Here is a 17,814-nt window from a genome sequence, read left to right as displayed (position 1 = left end):
TTTATTTGCCAGCAATGTTATTAACCTGTGGTTAGCCAGAATGGCTACTATTGTGTTTTACCCAGGTCTCATTTCTCTACATTCTCTGGAGTTACAAAGAAAAAAAAAAATTGTGTGTGTAAAGTTTATACAGTCTATAGAATTACAATGGCAAATATGGCTATAGTAAATATACCAAGTTCATATTTACATCAGAGAGTCTAGCCTTGGTAGTGACTCCAGGAGGCTCTACTTAAGCATAACATTTCTTGTGCCAAGTTTCTTCGTTGCATTTCATTTTTTACAAGTATAGAAAGCTACTTCATATCCTTTGCCAGTTGTTGAATCAACAATTAAGCTAATATAAATGTTGGGAAGAACCCGGAGTACTTACTGAAAAGCTGCAGATGATCCACACAGACACACACAAAAGGCTTCAGCCAAAAAGGACATTCAAGCCAAGAACCTTCTTGCTGTGATGCAGCAGTGCTGACCATTGCACCACCAAAATGCATTACTTAATTTCTTAACTTTCTTCTTTTATCCATTTAACTGAAGTATTCCTGAGGGTTGCTTTACCTTGTCCAGAAAAAAATCACCCTCCACTGCAATAGTTGCCACAGTAAAGTGAAATGTGCTTTTTATCCACGTGAAACAAAGAGCTTGTACTGCAGTTATTTATATATCTGTAACTTAGCTGCACTCATGTTCATTAAACTCAAAATTCTCTTTTGTAACTTTTTTTTCATCAAATGTAGACCTTTGACTCGTTGATGGCCTGGCTTCTCTACTGTGACTGTGTTAATGTTAGAAATACCTCTGTTCTTCGGGTGCATTTAGCTGTTTTTAAACACAAACTTCAGATTTTGAACCTTTCTTTTCCATGGCTGTTCTTTCTCATCATCCTTTCTCATAGCACACAGCAGGAAATAGTCCGCTTCAGAATGATTCACAGTATTGGGAATATTTTGTGTGGTTTAGATGGAAAGCTACTTAGAGAGCAAGGTGGCAGCACACATGGCAGCAGTTTATGCATCAGACTATTAGCAACTTTTTTGTTGTGTGTGTGTATTTATGTTGTCATATACACAAATTTTCACCAAGACGCTGGCCAGTGAAATATATAAATGCATTGGATATTTGCATGCACATCGACTTTTGCTGGGTAACATTTATGCCTAAAGTCTGAGGGGGAAAATGCTTACTTATTGGTGTGTTGTGTTTGGACCAAAACCCAGAATGTTGGGTTTCACATCAGCCAGAACAATCCAGCTAAGGATGTTGGGAGTTGCAGGAATTTAACAGAATAACATTTAACAAATAAATCGATACAAATTCATTGGCAATGCATCCAGATAGCTATAACTCTTAAATGTCATCATCATGTTGATGCTGAAGAAAGGGGATTTCCAGTGTCATTGTGAAAGAGCTTCTGGAAGACTGTTAAAAGTGAGACTAACAGAGAAGTCAGGTGTCAACAGCCACAAGGAGTCAACTTCTGGATTTTTTTTTCTTGAAATGATGACTTGATATGTTGACACTAATCAAATCAGTTCTGTCTGTTAACAATCAGATCATTAAAAAAAACTTACCAGGCATTTTTAAGTAGGCCTTCCATAAGCTGCCCAAAAACACGTCGTCTCCTGGAAACAGCATCACCACCATAAATCTGTCAGCTTTTCAAATGTGTTCCTTTATTCAAACAAGTTTTCCTGGATTTGCATATCAAATGTTTGCAATTATCAGAAACAGAAATTGATGCTGGTTACCAACTGGCACTCTGTAATTCAGCCACAATCGCTGCTCATTCATAACTGATGGGCCTGTAGGGCAGCAAGATGGCCTCCCTCCAAATTGCTAACAATCTCAAAGCCCGGGAGAGCTTGAAAACATTTTCACTGTAAGACAGCATGCATTCCCTCAAGATTATTCTAATAGCAGAGAGACGACAACAGAAAGAATCTGACCTTTAGCTGCACATGATTTTTTTGTGCGGTGTCTCATTATGTGTGCTGCTCCTCAGAGATTCAACAAGTGTTTAGTTGGATCACTGCCATTTTCCACATAACTGTGTGGAATGGTTTGTTAAATGTTCCAGTGAGTTAACACTGCTTCTTGTTAAATGTAATCTTTTGCAACAGGGGCATATTTACCATGTGCAATGTTGTTGTGTTGGGCTGTATGTTGCATGTAGAGCGGCACACGTTTATCAGCAGCACCTGCAGGGCATAGAGTAATGTATGCAAATCCAAGCCACGTACTTTTAATTAACGTCTGACCCCCCTAGCATTTAACTCAAATGCTGTGTGTTTATGTGTGTGCATGTGTGCACATTAGGTCCACTTTGTTGTGTTTTCAGGTTGCTCATCTGCATGTTAAGCACACATCAGGGAAACTCCCAGAAAAGATTCCTGACTTAATCAAATCTTCATGAATCACTTCCCTCAGAAGTCTGTTCTTGAAACATTTCACGAAATATGATATATTATTATTATTATTAGTAGTATCATGCAGTTATCAAATAAACATGTAAGCCTATTTGCACATTTCATTCCACTAATGTTCTTGTTTTATATTAAGGAATCCTTTCCCATTCTTCATATCCTAAATGAGCTTTCTTTGCAATTAGGGTATTATTAAGCATTTGTATCAATAACTGGTAACAATACAAATGTGCACATACAGCGAATAAATTCCATCTTCTCGTGTTGAACTTGATCTGAAACACACTTAGATACTTTAGGACTTAAAATACTTGTGAGCATCAGTGAATTATGCTTCTACCAATAATAAGCAAGGAAGTTTTCTTATTAATGAGCAAACTTCAGTGTATAACATCTGTGTAACATCTATTCATAAGCATTTTTAAAACCATCAGCCGTTGCAGTGCGATACAGCTAAACTGAGTAAAATACATAAAACAATAAAGTGGATTTAAGAAAGAACACAAAATGAGAAAAAACAACTAAAGCAGAAGATATGAAAAGTAATAAAGAATAAAAATGGGTTTTGAAAGTGACTTTCTGGGGAGATTTCTGACAGAAGTAGGTAGTTTAGTCCAAAATTTATTAGCAGCTTAATTAACAAAGGTTTAACCTCCTCTGTGTTTTAAGGTGGATTTCAGGCCAGCAAAAGAGTACTCTGATTACCACTTGCAACCACAGGGACAGACTACCACAACTCACACTGCCACAAATAACCAGTGGATAACTCCATCTTTTCTATACAATCTGTTGCTTTAAGGCTGTGGTTCTCAAACTTCTTTTGGCCTGCCCCACAGTTTTAATCAATCATTCACTCAGTAATAAAAAAGTATTTAAGTGTAATATTTGTGGACTAAAGGGCATGATGGCAACAATAGCAAACCTGCATAGATATTTGAGACTCATTTATTTTTTTTACCACCAAGTTTTGAGTATTAAAAAGAACCTATAATAAAGCGATGAAATGGAACATGCTGCACAGTTTCATAACCCGCCTATCTTCTCGCTTCTGAATGTTGAACGTTATTTAACAACACTATAATTACAGCAGTGCTAATGCTAATCTGTACTGATGACTTAGCAAAATCAGGATGGTGTGTTCACCAAACATTTAACGAAACATTTAACCACGGAGCTTCTCAGTAACCGAGTAGAAAACAGTGCTTACACCCTACTGCACAGCTTTGTCTAGTTAAATATTACACGGAGCTTGTAATCACTGTTCTCCTATCAGTATTGACTGCTGCCTGTGCTGATGACACCATTATGTGCTCTGGGCCAGAGGCTGCCAGCTTATTGATTTTCAGGCTGGGTGGACAGTACTGCTGGAATTCTCTAATGACAGTTATGGGATTGTCCCAGTGGAGGCTCAAATATGTGTGTATGTGTATAATTCAGTGTTTTCTGCTTTTTCCAGACCTACTGGCTCACATTTCACCTGCATGTCTTCATCTTATTAGGCACTTTCATCTTTTTAGGCTCCCTATTAGCGGGCAACTGTGTGTTGTCAGGATACCACGTTGTGTTGGAACTTGTCAGTGAGATCCTGATGAAATAAGTAACATGAAAGGAATGTGTTGCCATTTAAGGATTAGTTTTTATTGGAAAAATATTTCAAATAAAACAAAAAAATGGTAATGTAACCACAGTTTGATGCAATTGGTACTTAATGTCATGTTGTGCTACTCTCTGCTTGGCAGTTGGTTTGACATTAAGCATGAAGACTTTCTGGTATTGCAATTAAGAATCATTTGAAGGGCAGATTATCTCTAAGTAGATTTGAATGCAGTCTCCATTCGAGATGGGTTGGCTGAAGACTGTCCATCTCTTGACACCCACCATGGGGTAAATGGAACTGTCACTACTAAATCCCAAGGAATAAATGATAGGCCAAAGTGTGTGTGTGTTTGTTTGTGTGTGTGTGTGTGTGTGTGTGTGTGTGTGTGTGTGTGTGTGTGTGTGTGTGTGTGTGTGTGTGAGTGCGTCTATGTGGTATGGATTGACATTTGACCTGCGCTGTACCTGGGCTCCGGGGACATTTCGACTTTTTGCTGTGTATTCATGTGTCCCCCTAAAACATGACTTGTAAATGCATTTTTAAGTGTCTAAATAATAATTTTTTCTACTTCTTATGAGGTCATTATTTATCTTTTGACCTGTATTTGCTTAAACTGTAGTGTAAATTCATTTATTAAACTATAATTAAAAGATTTTCTGATTTTCTTAAAAGTCCACCTATACCCCTCACCTGATTTTTGTGTATTCCAGTGTATTGCACAGCGACGTTTCGAGTTAGAGTGGATGTGTGTAGGTACTGCAATTTAATACACATTTTCAATACACACGGCCGGAAGTCATTGTGATTGGTAGGCTATATATATAGGCGGTACCTACAGGAAACGGCGCCACAACTTTCGCGCGCGTGCCCTTTAACAAGTGTATGTCGACGGCAATACGAAGACGGATTAAAAACACAAAGGTAAGCCTTTTTTAATGTAAAATGCACCATGACTTTAATACTATATGAAATTATAGGTGCACAGGCCTATATTAAACTGGTTTAATTTATGCTTTATGGACTGTTAGTGAGTCTTTGAAGAAGTAAAACGGCCCCAGCGTTTGTCATTGAGTAAATAAAATAGGGCTGACGACTAACCGCGTCAACGCGATAAAGCGGGCTAACCCGTGTTAGGATTTACTCGGTGTTAAAGCATTATTGTGGCTTAAACGTGTTAATGCCGACATCGCGACTAACGCGATTAACAATTAAACCAGCGCAGTCTGAGTCAAAATCCCTGATGTCGCTGTTAGCTAATTTCGGGCAGTTTGTCCAATGTCTGTCCATTCTGCTGACAGCCCTAAAATAAAAGCAAGGGTATAAGTGTATTTAGTCGTGTATTTATTTATATGCCTGAAGAAAAAACTTCTTACAGTTTTGATGCCTAAGCTTTCTCAGTACTTGTATCACTCTCTGCAGTCGCCATTACAGAAATGTCACATGTCGCCATTTTGAGTACTAGGCCTTTAACATTTTAAAAGAAGGCATAAATTAGCACTATGAATAAGTCAGCTGTGTTTATGCTGTAAACTACACTACTGCTAGTTCTGCTACTACTGATGATGATGACAATGATGACGATAATCGTAATACTTTATATGCTTTGGTAATACAGCCAATCGTACAGGAGAACATGCGAAGGAGACGCATTCCTCCACGGGAGGATGCAGTCTGTCATGTTTCTGCTGGAAGGGACAAACTGGGACTTGATATCCACTACATAAATGCCTTCAAAGGTAAGTTGGTCTTTAGTTTGGATTAGATTTGGAGTTTGTCACTTTGTCTTTTGTCACTCACTTGGTATGCCTCTGCAATTCAGGTCGGGGCATTTTCACGACTGTTCCATTCCAAAAAGGAGACTTTCTTTTGGAATACAGAGGTAAACTCATAACAAAAGAAGAATGTGAGCGGAGACACAGAGTTTATCATGACAGCCTGAAGGTGTTCATGTTTGAATTCAAGTTTGATGGAAAACTCTGGTGGTGCGTATTATATCAGTGTAGTTTGATTAAGATTAAATGACACATTGCTTTTGATTTATGAAAAAAAAAGCTTCCTAACTAACTAGTTAAGCTAATACTTTTTTGCCTAACCCCACAGTGTGGATGCATCTCAAGAAGATGGGTCATTAGGCAGACTTGTCAACGACAACCACATCAGTCCAAGTGCTAAGATGAAAATATTAAATATCAATGGAAAGCCCCATCTATGCTTATTTGCAAGCAGAGACATAAGTCCAGGCGAAGAAATAGACTATAATTATGGTGACTCGGATTGGCTCTGGAGATGCAAGGTATTTCTACAATTGTACTTTTTGGAACTGATAAATTGCATACCCTAAGCCATTTTTACATTTGTACCTACTCAAATTGGCTTAACGTGACTTAGGGCATCTAGTTTTTCACTGAAATTGAGTATCACCTACTGTGCCTGGGGTAACTATAGCAATGCAGCCGAGCATCCAGTGATATAAATGCCACAGCAAGCATGGACGTCAAGGTGACAAAATGCCTGCTGCTCAGTCTATACTTTAGTGTTCAATTCAGGGATCACGCTGTTAATTTTGGTCGCTATTTCAAACATTTCAGAGTTTCAGAAATGATGGCTTGGATTTTCACGAAGGAGGCGCACTCATAACTTATCGAGTGACACCATTGACCAGCCACCTGGTGGCATTCAGTCTATGTCAAATTTTCTGATCACTTTGGATCACTTGGAACCTTGGTGCAGTAGTTACTGAAAAACTACATGGTACTATAACCTACTGGAAAAACAGGGGTAGGTACTAATGGAAAACAGGCAATTGTGATGGCTGCCACATCAAAGCCCTCTAAAAGCACTAAAAAAATATCAGCAGGTATGCAGAAATAAAAAATGGCTTTCGGTTTCTAAATTTTAACAGTGATTGATGTTTAATGTGATTCTACACAGCAAAATCTCCAGTGTTAAATTAACACTGGAGAGTGTCTATAAGGGTCCACACCTCTGAGTGTTAAATACAACACTGTTGAGTGTTAAATTAACACTTTTGACAGTGTTATATGTTTAAAAGTAACCTAGTCAGTTTTGAAGATTAACAATGGCTAACACTGAGCAGTGCTGATTTTCTAACACTGGAAAATAACTCAAAATGTTAGAAATATTCCAGTGTTAGAAAATCAGCACTGCTCAGTGTTAGTCTTTGTTAATCTTCAAAACTGACTAGGTTACTTTTAAACATATAACACTGTCAAAAGTGTTAATTCAACACTCAACAGTGTTGTGTGGACCCATATAGACACTCTCTAGTGTTAATTTAACACTGGAGATTTTGCTGTGTAGCCTCTTTAGTTAGATTCATTTTAAATTTTGTCCCTTGAAGATAAATGGGCCCTAGTGACAGTTCGTTGCTGCTACAGGTGATTGTTTTACTCCTTTAGCAATGGCTTAAAAAATAAAGAAATCACACTGACTATTTGTCTCTTAATCATAGGGCCTTAAATTCTCTATACATGACAGTGAATATTTTAAAGACAATAGCTTGAAACTTATCTTTCTCATACAGTTTATTTAATGTTTCAAAAGCCTCTTCAAAAATGCACTGTATATTCATTTTCTATCTGTTACACACGAAGACGGAGACCAGCCAGATTCAGAAGACTGTGAGCTGCCTAAAGCCGCAACCAAACAGCTTTCCAAACAATGATCTGGACCTGAAACATCCAGAGCCTGAAAGGGTAAATATAATCCAGTGTACCACTTAATGAACTAATAATTTAATCTATCATCATTCTTTATGGATGCTGTGTGTGTGTGTGTTTGGCAGTCACCTGGGTGTGATGTGATTTACATGGACCGTGGCTTGTAGGTCCTTTTCATTGTTTCAAAGTGCAAGTCTGGATAACATCTGAGTGTGTGTGTGTGTGTGTGTTAACCACCCAAATGTGACTTAGGAGGACCACACTGTTATTGGGGGACTCCGTCAAAGTTTGCTTCATGGTGACATCACTCTGGTTTTAGGAGGGGTCTTCTCGTATGTCTTGACAGTTTGACCTACAGCATGCAGAGCTGACTGCATGTGCTTTGTTTCTATGTTGAAATTTTTTGAAACTCAGGCTTGAACATTAAGATAGATAGTACTATACAACTTCTTAACTTGTTTTAGGCACTTTTTACTGCTTTAGTGCATGGGCTCTCTCTGGCTGTGTACTCTGGCTTCTTCCCACAGTCCAAAGATGTAGCTTATGGGGTTAGGTTAACTGGTGATTCAAAACTGCCCTTTGGTGTGAATGCAAATGCTTGTCCTTCCATGTTAGACTGGTGATCTGTCCAGGTTGTACTGCCCTATGGTAGCTGGTATAGGCCCCAAAACTGCTACCCCACAATCCTGATAAGGATAAGTGGAAGAGGATGGATGATTGCAAAGGAATCAGTTGTTAACTATTGTAGCCAGTATTTTTTTCAGAAGAAAACATTTCTTGAGTGGAAAGCCCCCCCCCCCCCCCCCCCCCACACACACACACACACACATGCAAATTAAAGACAGAAGCACAGGCCTGCCCAGTACAGTTGCAAGAAGAGCACTTGGTCTAATCTTTGTGCCATCTTTTCTTTGTTGCAGGATCTTGATGAAGAAATGCCTCAGCAAGGCTCAGAAGCCATGCATTCTTCTTCAGTGCAAGATTTTGAAGAGGTAACATTGACCTAGGACAGATTTTAATGAATGTTTCTCATGCACGATGTGTACCTTACGCTATTTGCCGATAGTGAAATGGTCTATTCATCCTCTTGAGTGATGCATTTTTAGTAACTGTCAGATTACTGTTCTTTTGTCTTCATTCTCTATCTGTTACACACGAAGACTGAGACCAGCCAGATTCAGAAGACTGTGAGCTGCCTAAAGCCGCAACCAAACAGCTTTCCAAACAATGATCTGGACCTGAAACATCCAGAGCCTGAAAGAGTAAATATAATCCAGTGTACCACTTAATGAACTAATAATTTAATCTATCATCATTCTTTATGGATGCTGTGTGTGTGTGTGTTTGGCAGTCACCTGGGTGTGATGTGATTTACATGGACGAAGTTTATTAGTTGATATCTGCAACTGAATTGAAAACACACCTTTCCAACTGTCCAAAACAAATAAATGTTGCAATATTTTGCTAACAGTGTCACAATCATCGTCTGGTGTGCACAACAATATCATCTTTGGACAAGTGCATTCAGTGTGTGGGACCGGTTTCCTCCCTCAAGTGGCTTGGCTTTAAGTGCAAAGGTGAGACATTTAGTGAATAGGTACAGTGTATAGTAAAAAGCATTAATAGAGTTCAACAAGTTAAGACGTGCTGAAATGAACACTGCTCCCTTTTTAATTAATGGGTGGTCACGTCTAATTAAAGAAATGCAGTATTACCTCATTGGTGCAGGACCTTGTAAAAATGGTATACTTGTCCTCAATTCCCCATTCCATAACATAAACTGCTCAAAATAATAAAGGGAACACTTAAACAATGCGATGTTACTCCAAGTCAGTCACACTTCTGTGAAATCAAACTGTTCACTTAGGAAGTAACACTGACAACCAGTTTCACATGCTGTTTTGCAAATAGAGTAGACAACAAGTGGAAATTATAGTCAATTCACCATAATAAAGGACTGGTTCTGCAGGTGGTGACCACAGACCACTTCTCAGCACCTATGCTTTCTGGCTGATGTTATGGTCACTTTTGAATGCTGGCGGTGATTTCATTTTAGTGGTAGCATGAGACAGTCTACAACCCACACAAGGGGCTCAGGTAGTGCAGCTCATCTAGCGTAGCACATCAATGTGAGCTGTGGCAAGAAGGTTTGCTGTGTCTGTTAGTGTAGTGTCCAGAGCATGGAGGTGCTACCTGGATGTGGAGTAGGCCATAGGAGGGCAACAACCCAGCAGCAGGACCGCTACCTCCACCTTTGTGCAAGGAGGAACAAGAGGAGCCCTGCAAAATGACCTCAAACAGGCCACAAATGTGCATCTGTCTGCTCAAATGGTCAGAAACTGACTTCATGAGGGTGGCTTGAGGGTCCAGCATCCACAGGTGGGGATTGAGCTTGCAGTCCAACACCATGCAGGATGTTTGGCATTTGCCAGAAAACACAAAGTTTGGCAACTTCAGCACGGGCACCCTATGCTCCTCACAGCTGAAAGGAGGTTCAAACTGAGCACGTGACAGTCTGGAGATGCCGTGGGGAATGTTCTGCTGCCTGCAACATCCTCCAGCATGATCATATTGGCAGTGGGTCAGTAATGGTGAGGGGTGGCATTTCTGTGCCTGCCAGAGAGCCTGACTGTCATTGGGTAACAAGATGAGGTCCTCGGACCCTTTGTGAGACCACATGCTGGTGCATTTGGCCCTGGGGTCCACCTAATGCGAGACGACACTGGGCCTCATGTGGCTGGAGTATGTCAGCAGTTCCTCCATGACAAAGGCATTGATGCTATGGACTGGCCCGCCTGTTCCCCAGACCTGAATCCAATTGAGCACATCTGGGACATCATGTCTCACTCCATCCACCACAAACTGTCCAGGGGTTGGCAGATGCTTTAGTCCAGGTCTTGGAGGAGATCCTTCAGGAGACCATCCGCCACCTCATCCCGAGCATGCCCAGGCATTGTAGGGAAGTCGTACAGGCATCTGGAGGCCACACACATTCAACTACACACTTTCATGCCACTCAACTACCTAAAGAACAAAGTATTTAATAAGAATAATTCCTTCATTCACATCTGGGATGTCCTTTTTTGGGGGGGGGGGATTAGCAGTGTATGTGTAGTCATTAAAATATCCTTAATGTGAACAGTTTTTTTTTTTTTTTTTTTTTTCAGCATTTGACATTACTGCAATGCTTTGACAAAAAACTACTTCACTTAAATAGAACTGCAAAGCTAAATTAAGTCTATCAAAATGTGTTTCAGTTTGTTTAGGGGTCTGGCACAAATCTTGCCTTGCAAAATTGGCAAATCAGAATTGCCACCAGTCAACACAGGTGTGTATCCCATTCATATTTGGCTTGACTTTTTTTCAGTTTATTTTTTACCTGTCTAAAGTATTGATCAATTAAAAAAACTTTTGTTCTTACATTCCAGAAAGAAGAAATTTCTGAATATTCAGGGGAGGATGGATTGCCACATTCAGTTCTGGATCAAATATCAAGCGATGATGATGGCAACCACAGCATATCAGAAGAAGAATATGTGCCAGATTCAGAGTCATATGATGAAGATTCAGATGAAGACATCTCATTATTGCCAAGCACATCAAAAGGTCTGCTATGCCAAGATGACATCTCCAAAGCGCATGAACAATCAGATTCAACGAATTTAATCCACAACTTGACAAAGGACAAGCCACAAGATAAAAGTGAGCTTTGCGAAACTGAATCAGAAAAAATGACTTTAAGTAAAAGAAATTACTGCTATTTTTGTGGCAAACCACAAGCTAAAATTTCCCGCCACCTGAAAACGCACAAAACGGCTCCTGATGTTGTGCATGCATTTTCCCTGCCTAGAGACTCAAACGAGCGTAAAAGTCTGTTAGAGAAATTGAGAAATAAGGGAAATTTTAAGCATAATGCTGCAGTTTTGCATGGTGGAGTGGGACCACTGAAAGTGAAGAGAAGACCCAAGATTAAAGCAGTAGAGGGAAAGTTTGCTCATTGCTTTTATTGTCAAGGGATGTATGTTCGCAAGGATCTTTGGAGACATGTCCGCAGATGTCCTAACAAACCAAAAGATGACACGGATAAAGAACCTGGAAGAACCAAAGTACTCGGCCTGGCTTTAACTCTGGAGTCTCAGTGTTATCCGCAGGTGTCAAGTGGAGTCTGGAAGGTTCTTGCTGTTATGAAACAAGATGAGATTGCCTCAGCTGTGCGAAATGACTTTACTGTTATTCAGTTTGCCCAGTCCCTCTACAATAAACATGGACAAGACCCTACAAAGTATGATTATATACGACAGAAGCTTCGTGAAGCGGGACGTTTGTTGTTGTGTCTGCGCACAGAATTCTCAGTGCATAACATGGAAGAAGCTATTAAGCCTGCTAATTTCCAGAGAGTTGTGCAAGCAGTAAAGAAAGTTTCAGGTTTTGATGAAGAGACACTGTCATACAAAACTCCAAGCCTTGCGCTGAAACTGGGACATACACTGCATAAAATGTCTGACATTATCCATTGTCGTGCCCTCATGACAGAGGATGAAGCCCTAATCAAGTCCACTGATGCGTTCAAGAAGTTGTATGTCTCCAAATGGTCTGAGATGGTGTCTCACCGTGCCTTGAACACATTGAGTGAGGCAAAGTTTAACAAGCCATCAACATTGCCCTTTACAGAAGATGTTCGGATTCTCCATCACTACCTTCAAAAATCTGCAGAAAGTGCCTTTTGCAGCTTGGAGAACGAAGCCACAGCTCAGAATTATGCCCAACTTGCACAAGTTACACTCTCACAAATCATTGTGTTCAACCGAAGACGTTCTGGAGAGGTTTCAAAGATGCGCCTCAAAAGTTTTCTTGAAAGAGACAAAACAGCACTCCACACAGATGTTGCCATGGGGCTCTCAGAAATGGAACAGAGACTCTGTAACTATTTCTGTAGAATAGAAATAATGGGAAAAAGGGACAGAAATGTTCCAGTTCTGCTAACACCAAGCATGCTGGATGCTCTGTCACTACTGGTTAGTAGGAGGCCTGACTGTGGTATTTGTGCCACTAATATCTACCTCTTTGCAAGACCCCGATCAATGAGTCATTACAGAGGAATGGACTCCTTGCGTGTTCATGCACACCAGTGTGGAGCAAAGCAGCCTGAGTATCTAAGATCGACACAGCTCAGAAAACATGTTGCCACACTCTCACAAGTCCTTAATTTGAAAAACAACGAACTTGATCAGGTTGCAGATTTCCTGGGTCATGATATCCGCGTTCACCGCGAATTCTACAGATTACCAGTTCCCACAACACAGCTGGCCAAGATTTCCAAACTGCTTTTAACACTGGAAAAAGGACAACTTTCCCAGATCCAGGGGAAATCACTGGATGAGATCAAAATAGAAGGTTTGTATTGAAAGGAGCAAATATTAGGGCAGTAGTTGAATATTATGCTTTATCAACAGAATTAAAACCTAAAAGCACAGACCATTCTGTTAAATGTCCATGATTTAAGGTTCTTGAAGTCTATTGTTTCATCACTTTGCAACATTTGGCAAACTGCAGAGTGGTGGCCTTAAATAGTAAAACTATGTACTATAATTTCCAGTATTTGTTCTGTATTTTGTCATATCTCGTTGTTAATGTGAGGTTTTTGGGGGGTTTGTGTTTGGTTTTTTGGGGGGGTTTTCCCACAATTTCTCAGATGAAATTGCATTAAGTGATGCTGAAACAAAGGACAGTGAGAGTGAATCAGATGATGATGACACAGCACTCACAATGTTGGCGTGTGGCACCAGTGAGCCTGTACATGCAGTAGCTGATTCCACAAACACAGCGCAGCTCCAAGACACTGTAGATTGTGGTAAGTTACCACTAGCTTGGTTTCTGTGGATAAAATGTTTGTTACAAATATTAAAACTTAATCAAATTGTGTAATCAGCAGATGAAGGACCACTCACAATGCCTGCAGCAAGTGAGACTGCTGCTCCCTCTGAAGGTAAGGGGTGCAGTTGGTTCTCTAAGCTTATTATTGTTTCATCACTTTGCAACATATGGCAAACTGCAGAGTGGTGGCAAAAAGTCACTTGGATGAGTGACAAAATGTTTCTCCCACTGAAAACGCTACGTCCAGATTAACAGAATCAACGTTTTGGGATTTACTTACCTGGATGATTGAGCATGCATCAAGAGACTTTTATTCAACTTTTTATTCAGTCTTTTATTCACAGCGGAACACTAAATGTCTCATTTTAGAAATTTGATAAATTTTCAAAGAGAATTTTAGCTCGTTTTGATATTGATGGTAGCAACACATTTCAGAAGTTAGTACAGGGTAGCATCCATTCTTTTAACCACCAAATGTTTTTTGTTTTTTTTGTTTGGTTTTTTGTTTGTTTTAACTACTACTACTTTATATATCTTCCAGAGAAAAATGCTGCTCAATCCCACAATTCCCGAAGAGCTCCCAAAAACATGTGGTCCAAGGCTGAGGTTGCTGCAGTGATGAGGCATTTTAAAGACCACATAAACGAAGGGAAACTAGCCACCAAAAATGAATGCAGTCATTGCAAATTGGTAGAAGATCCGGTGTTGGCAGGAAGAACAGTTCAAAACATAAGAGATTTTGTAAGAAACAGAGGATTAACTGCAAAAAGGCAGAAAAAAATGAACTAAAATAACTGTTTAGAGAGCTGTGGTTTTACATCTTGGTCAGATTGCCAATTGTTGTTAACACTGATGTTCTGTTTAAAGAAAAAAAAGTTCTTGTTAAATACAGAAGTAGTTTGTATTTCATAATTTTTACATTTAATTTATTTAGGGTTTTTTTTGACGGGTTATATTTAAAATAAAAAATTATAAATGCATATTTTCTCCCCTTAATATTTACCTTTAAACTATTAAAATTCATTTTAAATGTTTTTAATTTTTCTGTTTTCTATATTTTTATATTTCTGTGGGAAGCGTGGGCATTTTTGTCCATAGATTTCTTTTTTTATTTATGGTTAAAATTAATGTTCAGATCCAAGAACACTAATAAAATGATGTTCCAGTAATCCTGTGTCCTGTCAGATGTGTATTCATGGTAATGATGAGCTATTTACATATTACATCATTGTCCCTTTAAAGACCCAATATTGTTTTTTTTGGACCTCATAAAACACATTGTTGTCAAGTGGACAATGTCTCCAGAAAACACAATAGTGTCTGGTTGGTGTGTATCAGTGTATCTAGACTTCTATAGGGAGTGTATGAGGTCTGAAGTGACCCAAATTTTTTTCAGATTTTTTCGAACACTTTAACCTCGCTCCCTTGGCTCTAAGTCCTTTCAAAAGGGTAGTCCACTTAAACCACCACCGGGCGGATTGACGTAGTATAGTCCCGCCATACCACATAGACCCGTATGTGTGTGTGTGTGTGTGTGTGTGTGTGTGTGTGTGTGTGTGTGTGAAGCATACCCCTTTAAGAATATTGCCCATCTTTAATGTAACTGGGAACATGCTGGCGATAGAAGATGAATTCCTCCATTTAGTTGTCACCGGTTCGCGGATGGTTTCTGCAAACCTCAAGAATTCTCATTAAAAATTCATGGCACTGTCACCAGTGACATGGCAAAATAAAAAAATAAATAAATAAATAAAATGTAAAAGAAGGACCACACTACACGACACCATCTCTACCACCCACGGTTTATCCTTCATACCTCGAGATCAGATAAGAATCAAAGTATCTGCATCCCCCAAATGCATAATTGTTTTTTTTTTTTCATTTTTATGTAATTGGGTCACAATTGTGCTTCCTTCAAAAGATGCTTTGTAGTATAGAAATGGCATTTGTATTAAAGGCAGTTTCCATTTGAAGAGTTGTTATCATAAAAGGAGAAAAATGTCTCTATATGAAGTCTGCAGGCTGTACTAAAAGCTATTTTAGGGATAAAGACTTACTAGTAGCAGTGACCCTGGTGGTACTGGCATCTTAGAATGAAAGGTTCTCTGTTTTTTCTCTTAAATAGAGAAAAAAAAGTAAATAATTGCTTTTTTCCCCCATTTTTGCTGGTCAACACTTTGCAACTTGTGCCTTGTTTACCTGGATTATTGGAAATGGATCAAAGTGGCTGTGGTGAACACATACTATAGGAATATATGGTGATGTAAAAGAGTGTACGAAGGTGCACACATGTGGACAACATCCGATGTAGAAGGTACAATCTGAAATAGACAGGAGACTGCAAGGTGGTGTCAGGAGATAATGAAATTAGCCAGCAATGATTGGTAGTCTGTAGGATGCCTTTCAAAACCAAGGGAAACTGCCACAAAGATATTTGGTGTGTTCTGGACAGAGGACAAAGAGACTTGGTGGGGCAATGAGGAAGTACAAGAATGTATTTAACAGAAGATGCTATCAAAGAAAAGGTGGGATAGTTGGGGAGATGAAGAAAGTATTGGGGAGCTATGCATTTAACAAAGAGAAATGTGACAAAGAAAAAGGACGAGGCTTATTTTGAGCTGCATTGTGAGGTTGGATACTAAGGAAGGAGAAAAATAATTGTATCTATTGGGTAGGCAGAGAGATCGAGCTAGAAAGGATGTGCAGCAGGTGACGGTGGCTAAGGATAAAGATGCAAGTATACTAACAAGTGAAGACAGTGTTGAGAAGGTGGAAGGAGTGCTTTCAGGGCCTGATAAATGAAGAAAAAAGAAATACAATGAGAGATGTAGGATAATTGGTGAATCAGGAAGTGCAAAGGGCTTGTAAGGAGGAAGTAAGGGGAAGAGAATGAAGAGTAGAAAGCATCCAACCATCCAAAGGAATGGACAGTGCACAAGAGAGGTGAAGAAGAGAGTGCAGGCAGCGTGGAGTGGGTGGAGATGAGTGTTAGGGGTGATTTGTGAAAAAAAAGGTTGCAGCAACAGTGAACGAGAAGGTACAAGATGAAACCTGCTATGATGTATGGTTTGTAGACATTGACAGTGAAAAAAAAAAAGACAGGAGACAGAGGTGGCAGAGTTGAAGGTGTTAAGGTTTTCACTGAGAGACACCAGGATGGACGGGATTAGAAATGAGTGAATCAGAAGGACAGCTCTTGTTGAGGCGTTTGAAGACAGAGAAGGAACAGCAAAACTGAGATCCTTTGGAAATTTGCATAGGAGAGAAGATTCATGGATATAATGAAGGAGGACATGCAGAAGATTGGTGTGACAGAAGAGGATGCTAAGGATCGGATCATTTGCTGTGGTGACCCCTACAGGGAGCAGTCGGAAGAAAAACACTATTGAAGTCACTGGATAAACAACACAGTTCACATGTAAATGGAAAGATTAATTTGGAATTCTTTGGCATTTGATGATTCCTTTAGTTTAATGATCAGGACAGGAGAGAGAGTGAAGGAGGAGAGCGTAATAGACACCAAAGCATCAGAGTTTAGCCAGTACCAAAAAAGGACTGCACCACACATTACTATATAACTGAAATCTGTCCAAGAGAAATGTTTTTCAGATCTCCTGTGTGGCTATACAGATGAGAGGAGTGGATGAATGCCACCGAGGGGACATTTCAGAAAGCAAATACATCTATGTGTGCTTTTGATATATTGGAAGGAAAATTTAAAATTTATGGTGGCAAGAATTCTATATGTACATGGAAACATGGTCTTCTGACATGCTAGATTCAGCTTGTCATATGCTAATCCTCCTTCCTGCTCTTTTTCAAGTGATTGAGCAGTGGAAGCAAACATGGAGACAGATGATCAATCTGCAACATATTACCTGGAGTTTGGATTTTTCTAGACAAATGAAATGTCAGTTGCATTAGTGTGAATTTTGATTGGTTTGCCTGGTATAGTAGGGCACAGCGCTGGCTTCAAAAATATGCTGCAGATGATGAGATGCTCTCTCTGTTTGAGAATCTGCCTGTTTTCAGATGTTATTCTATTTTTTGATCATTTAATCCCAGACTAATTTAGGGAAACGTGCTATGAGAACTCAGAGGGAAGAAGAGGTCCGTCTAATTTGATTGATGACTTTGCGTTTGGGACTCTAAGGTCAAAGAAATAATAACCAGCCTGCTGCACAGCTGTAACATTAAATTGGTTTTGACTGCTAGGATTAAATGGCCCAGAAATTTGTTC

The 17,814-nt window shown here is 39.5% G+C and overlaps 2 protein-coding genes across 3 annotated transcripts; both read left to right on the top strand.

Moving 5' to 3' along the window:
- The first annotated feature begins 4,625 nt into the window (after nt 1–4,625).
- Nucleotides 4,626–7,763, top strand: LOC146620842 (histone-lysine N-methyltransferase set-1-like). The gene is made up of 4 exons (XM_085367902.1): nt 4,626–5,756; nt 5,840–6,002; nt 6,121–6,313; nt 7,635–7,763. Exons 1-4 carry the CDS (start codon nt 5,654–5,656, stop codon nt 7,761–7,763), a joined length of 588 nt encoding a protein of 195 aa, XP_085224028.1. The 5' UTR covers nt 4,626–5,653.
- A 1,419-nt stretch (nt 7,764–9,182) lies between these two features.
- On the top strand, nt 9,183–14,407 carry LOC146620841 (uncharacterized). 2 transcript variants are annotated; one of them, XM_085367901.1, is made up of 6 exons: nt 9,183–9,277; nt 10,958–11,028; nt 11,129–13,094; nt 13,393–13,551; nt 13,633–13,686; nt 14,116–14,407. In XM_085367901.1, exons 3-6 carry the CDS (start codon nt 11,432–11,434, stop codon nt 14,361–14,363), a joined length of 2,124 nt encoding a protein of 707 aa, XP_085224027.1. In that variant the 5' UTR covers nt 9,183–9,277; nt 10,958–11,028; nt 11,129–11,431; the 3' UTR covers nt 14,364–14,407. The 2 variants fall into 2 exon arrangements, with proteins under 2 accessions (XP_085224027.1, XP_085224026.1); XM_085367900.1 differs by having other exon boundaries at nt 13,630–13,686.
- Nucleotides 14,408–17,814: the final 3,407 nt, after the last annotated feature.

Source organism: Diplotaxodon limnothrissa, linkage group LG12, assembly GCF_057381915.1.
Source record: "Diplotaxodon limnothrissa isolate DT_005_m linkage group LG12, D_limnothrissa_male_GT1.1, whole genome shotgun sequence".
Classification (NCBI taxonomy): Eukaryota; Metazoa; Chordata; class Actinopteri; order Cichliformes; family Cichlidae; genus Diplotaxodon; species Diplotaxodon limnothrissa.
Note: the sequence above shows the minus strand (reverse complement) of the source record. Positions and strands in the feature narration are given on the sequence as shown.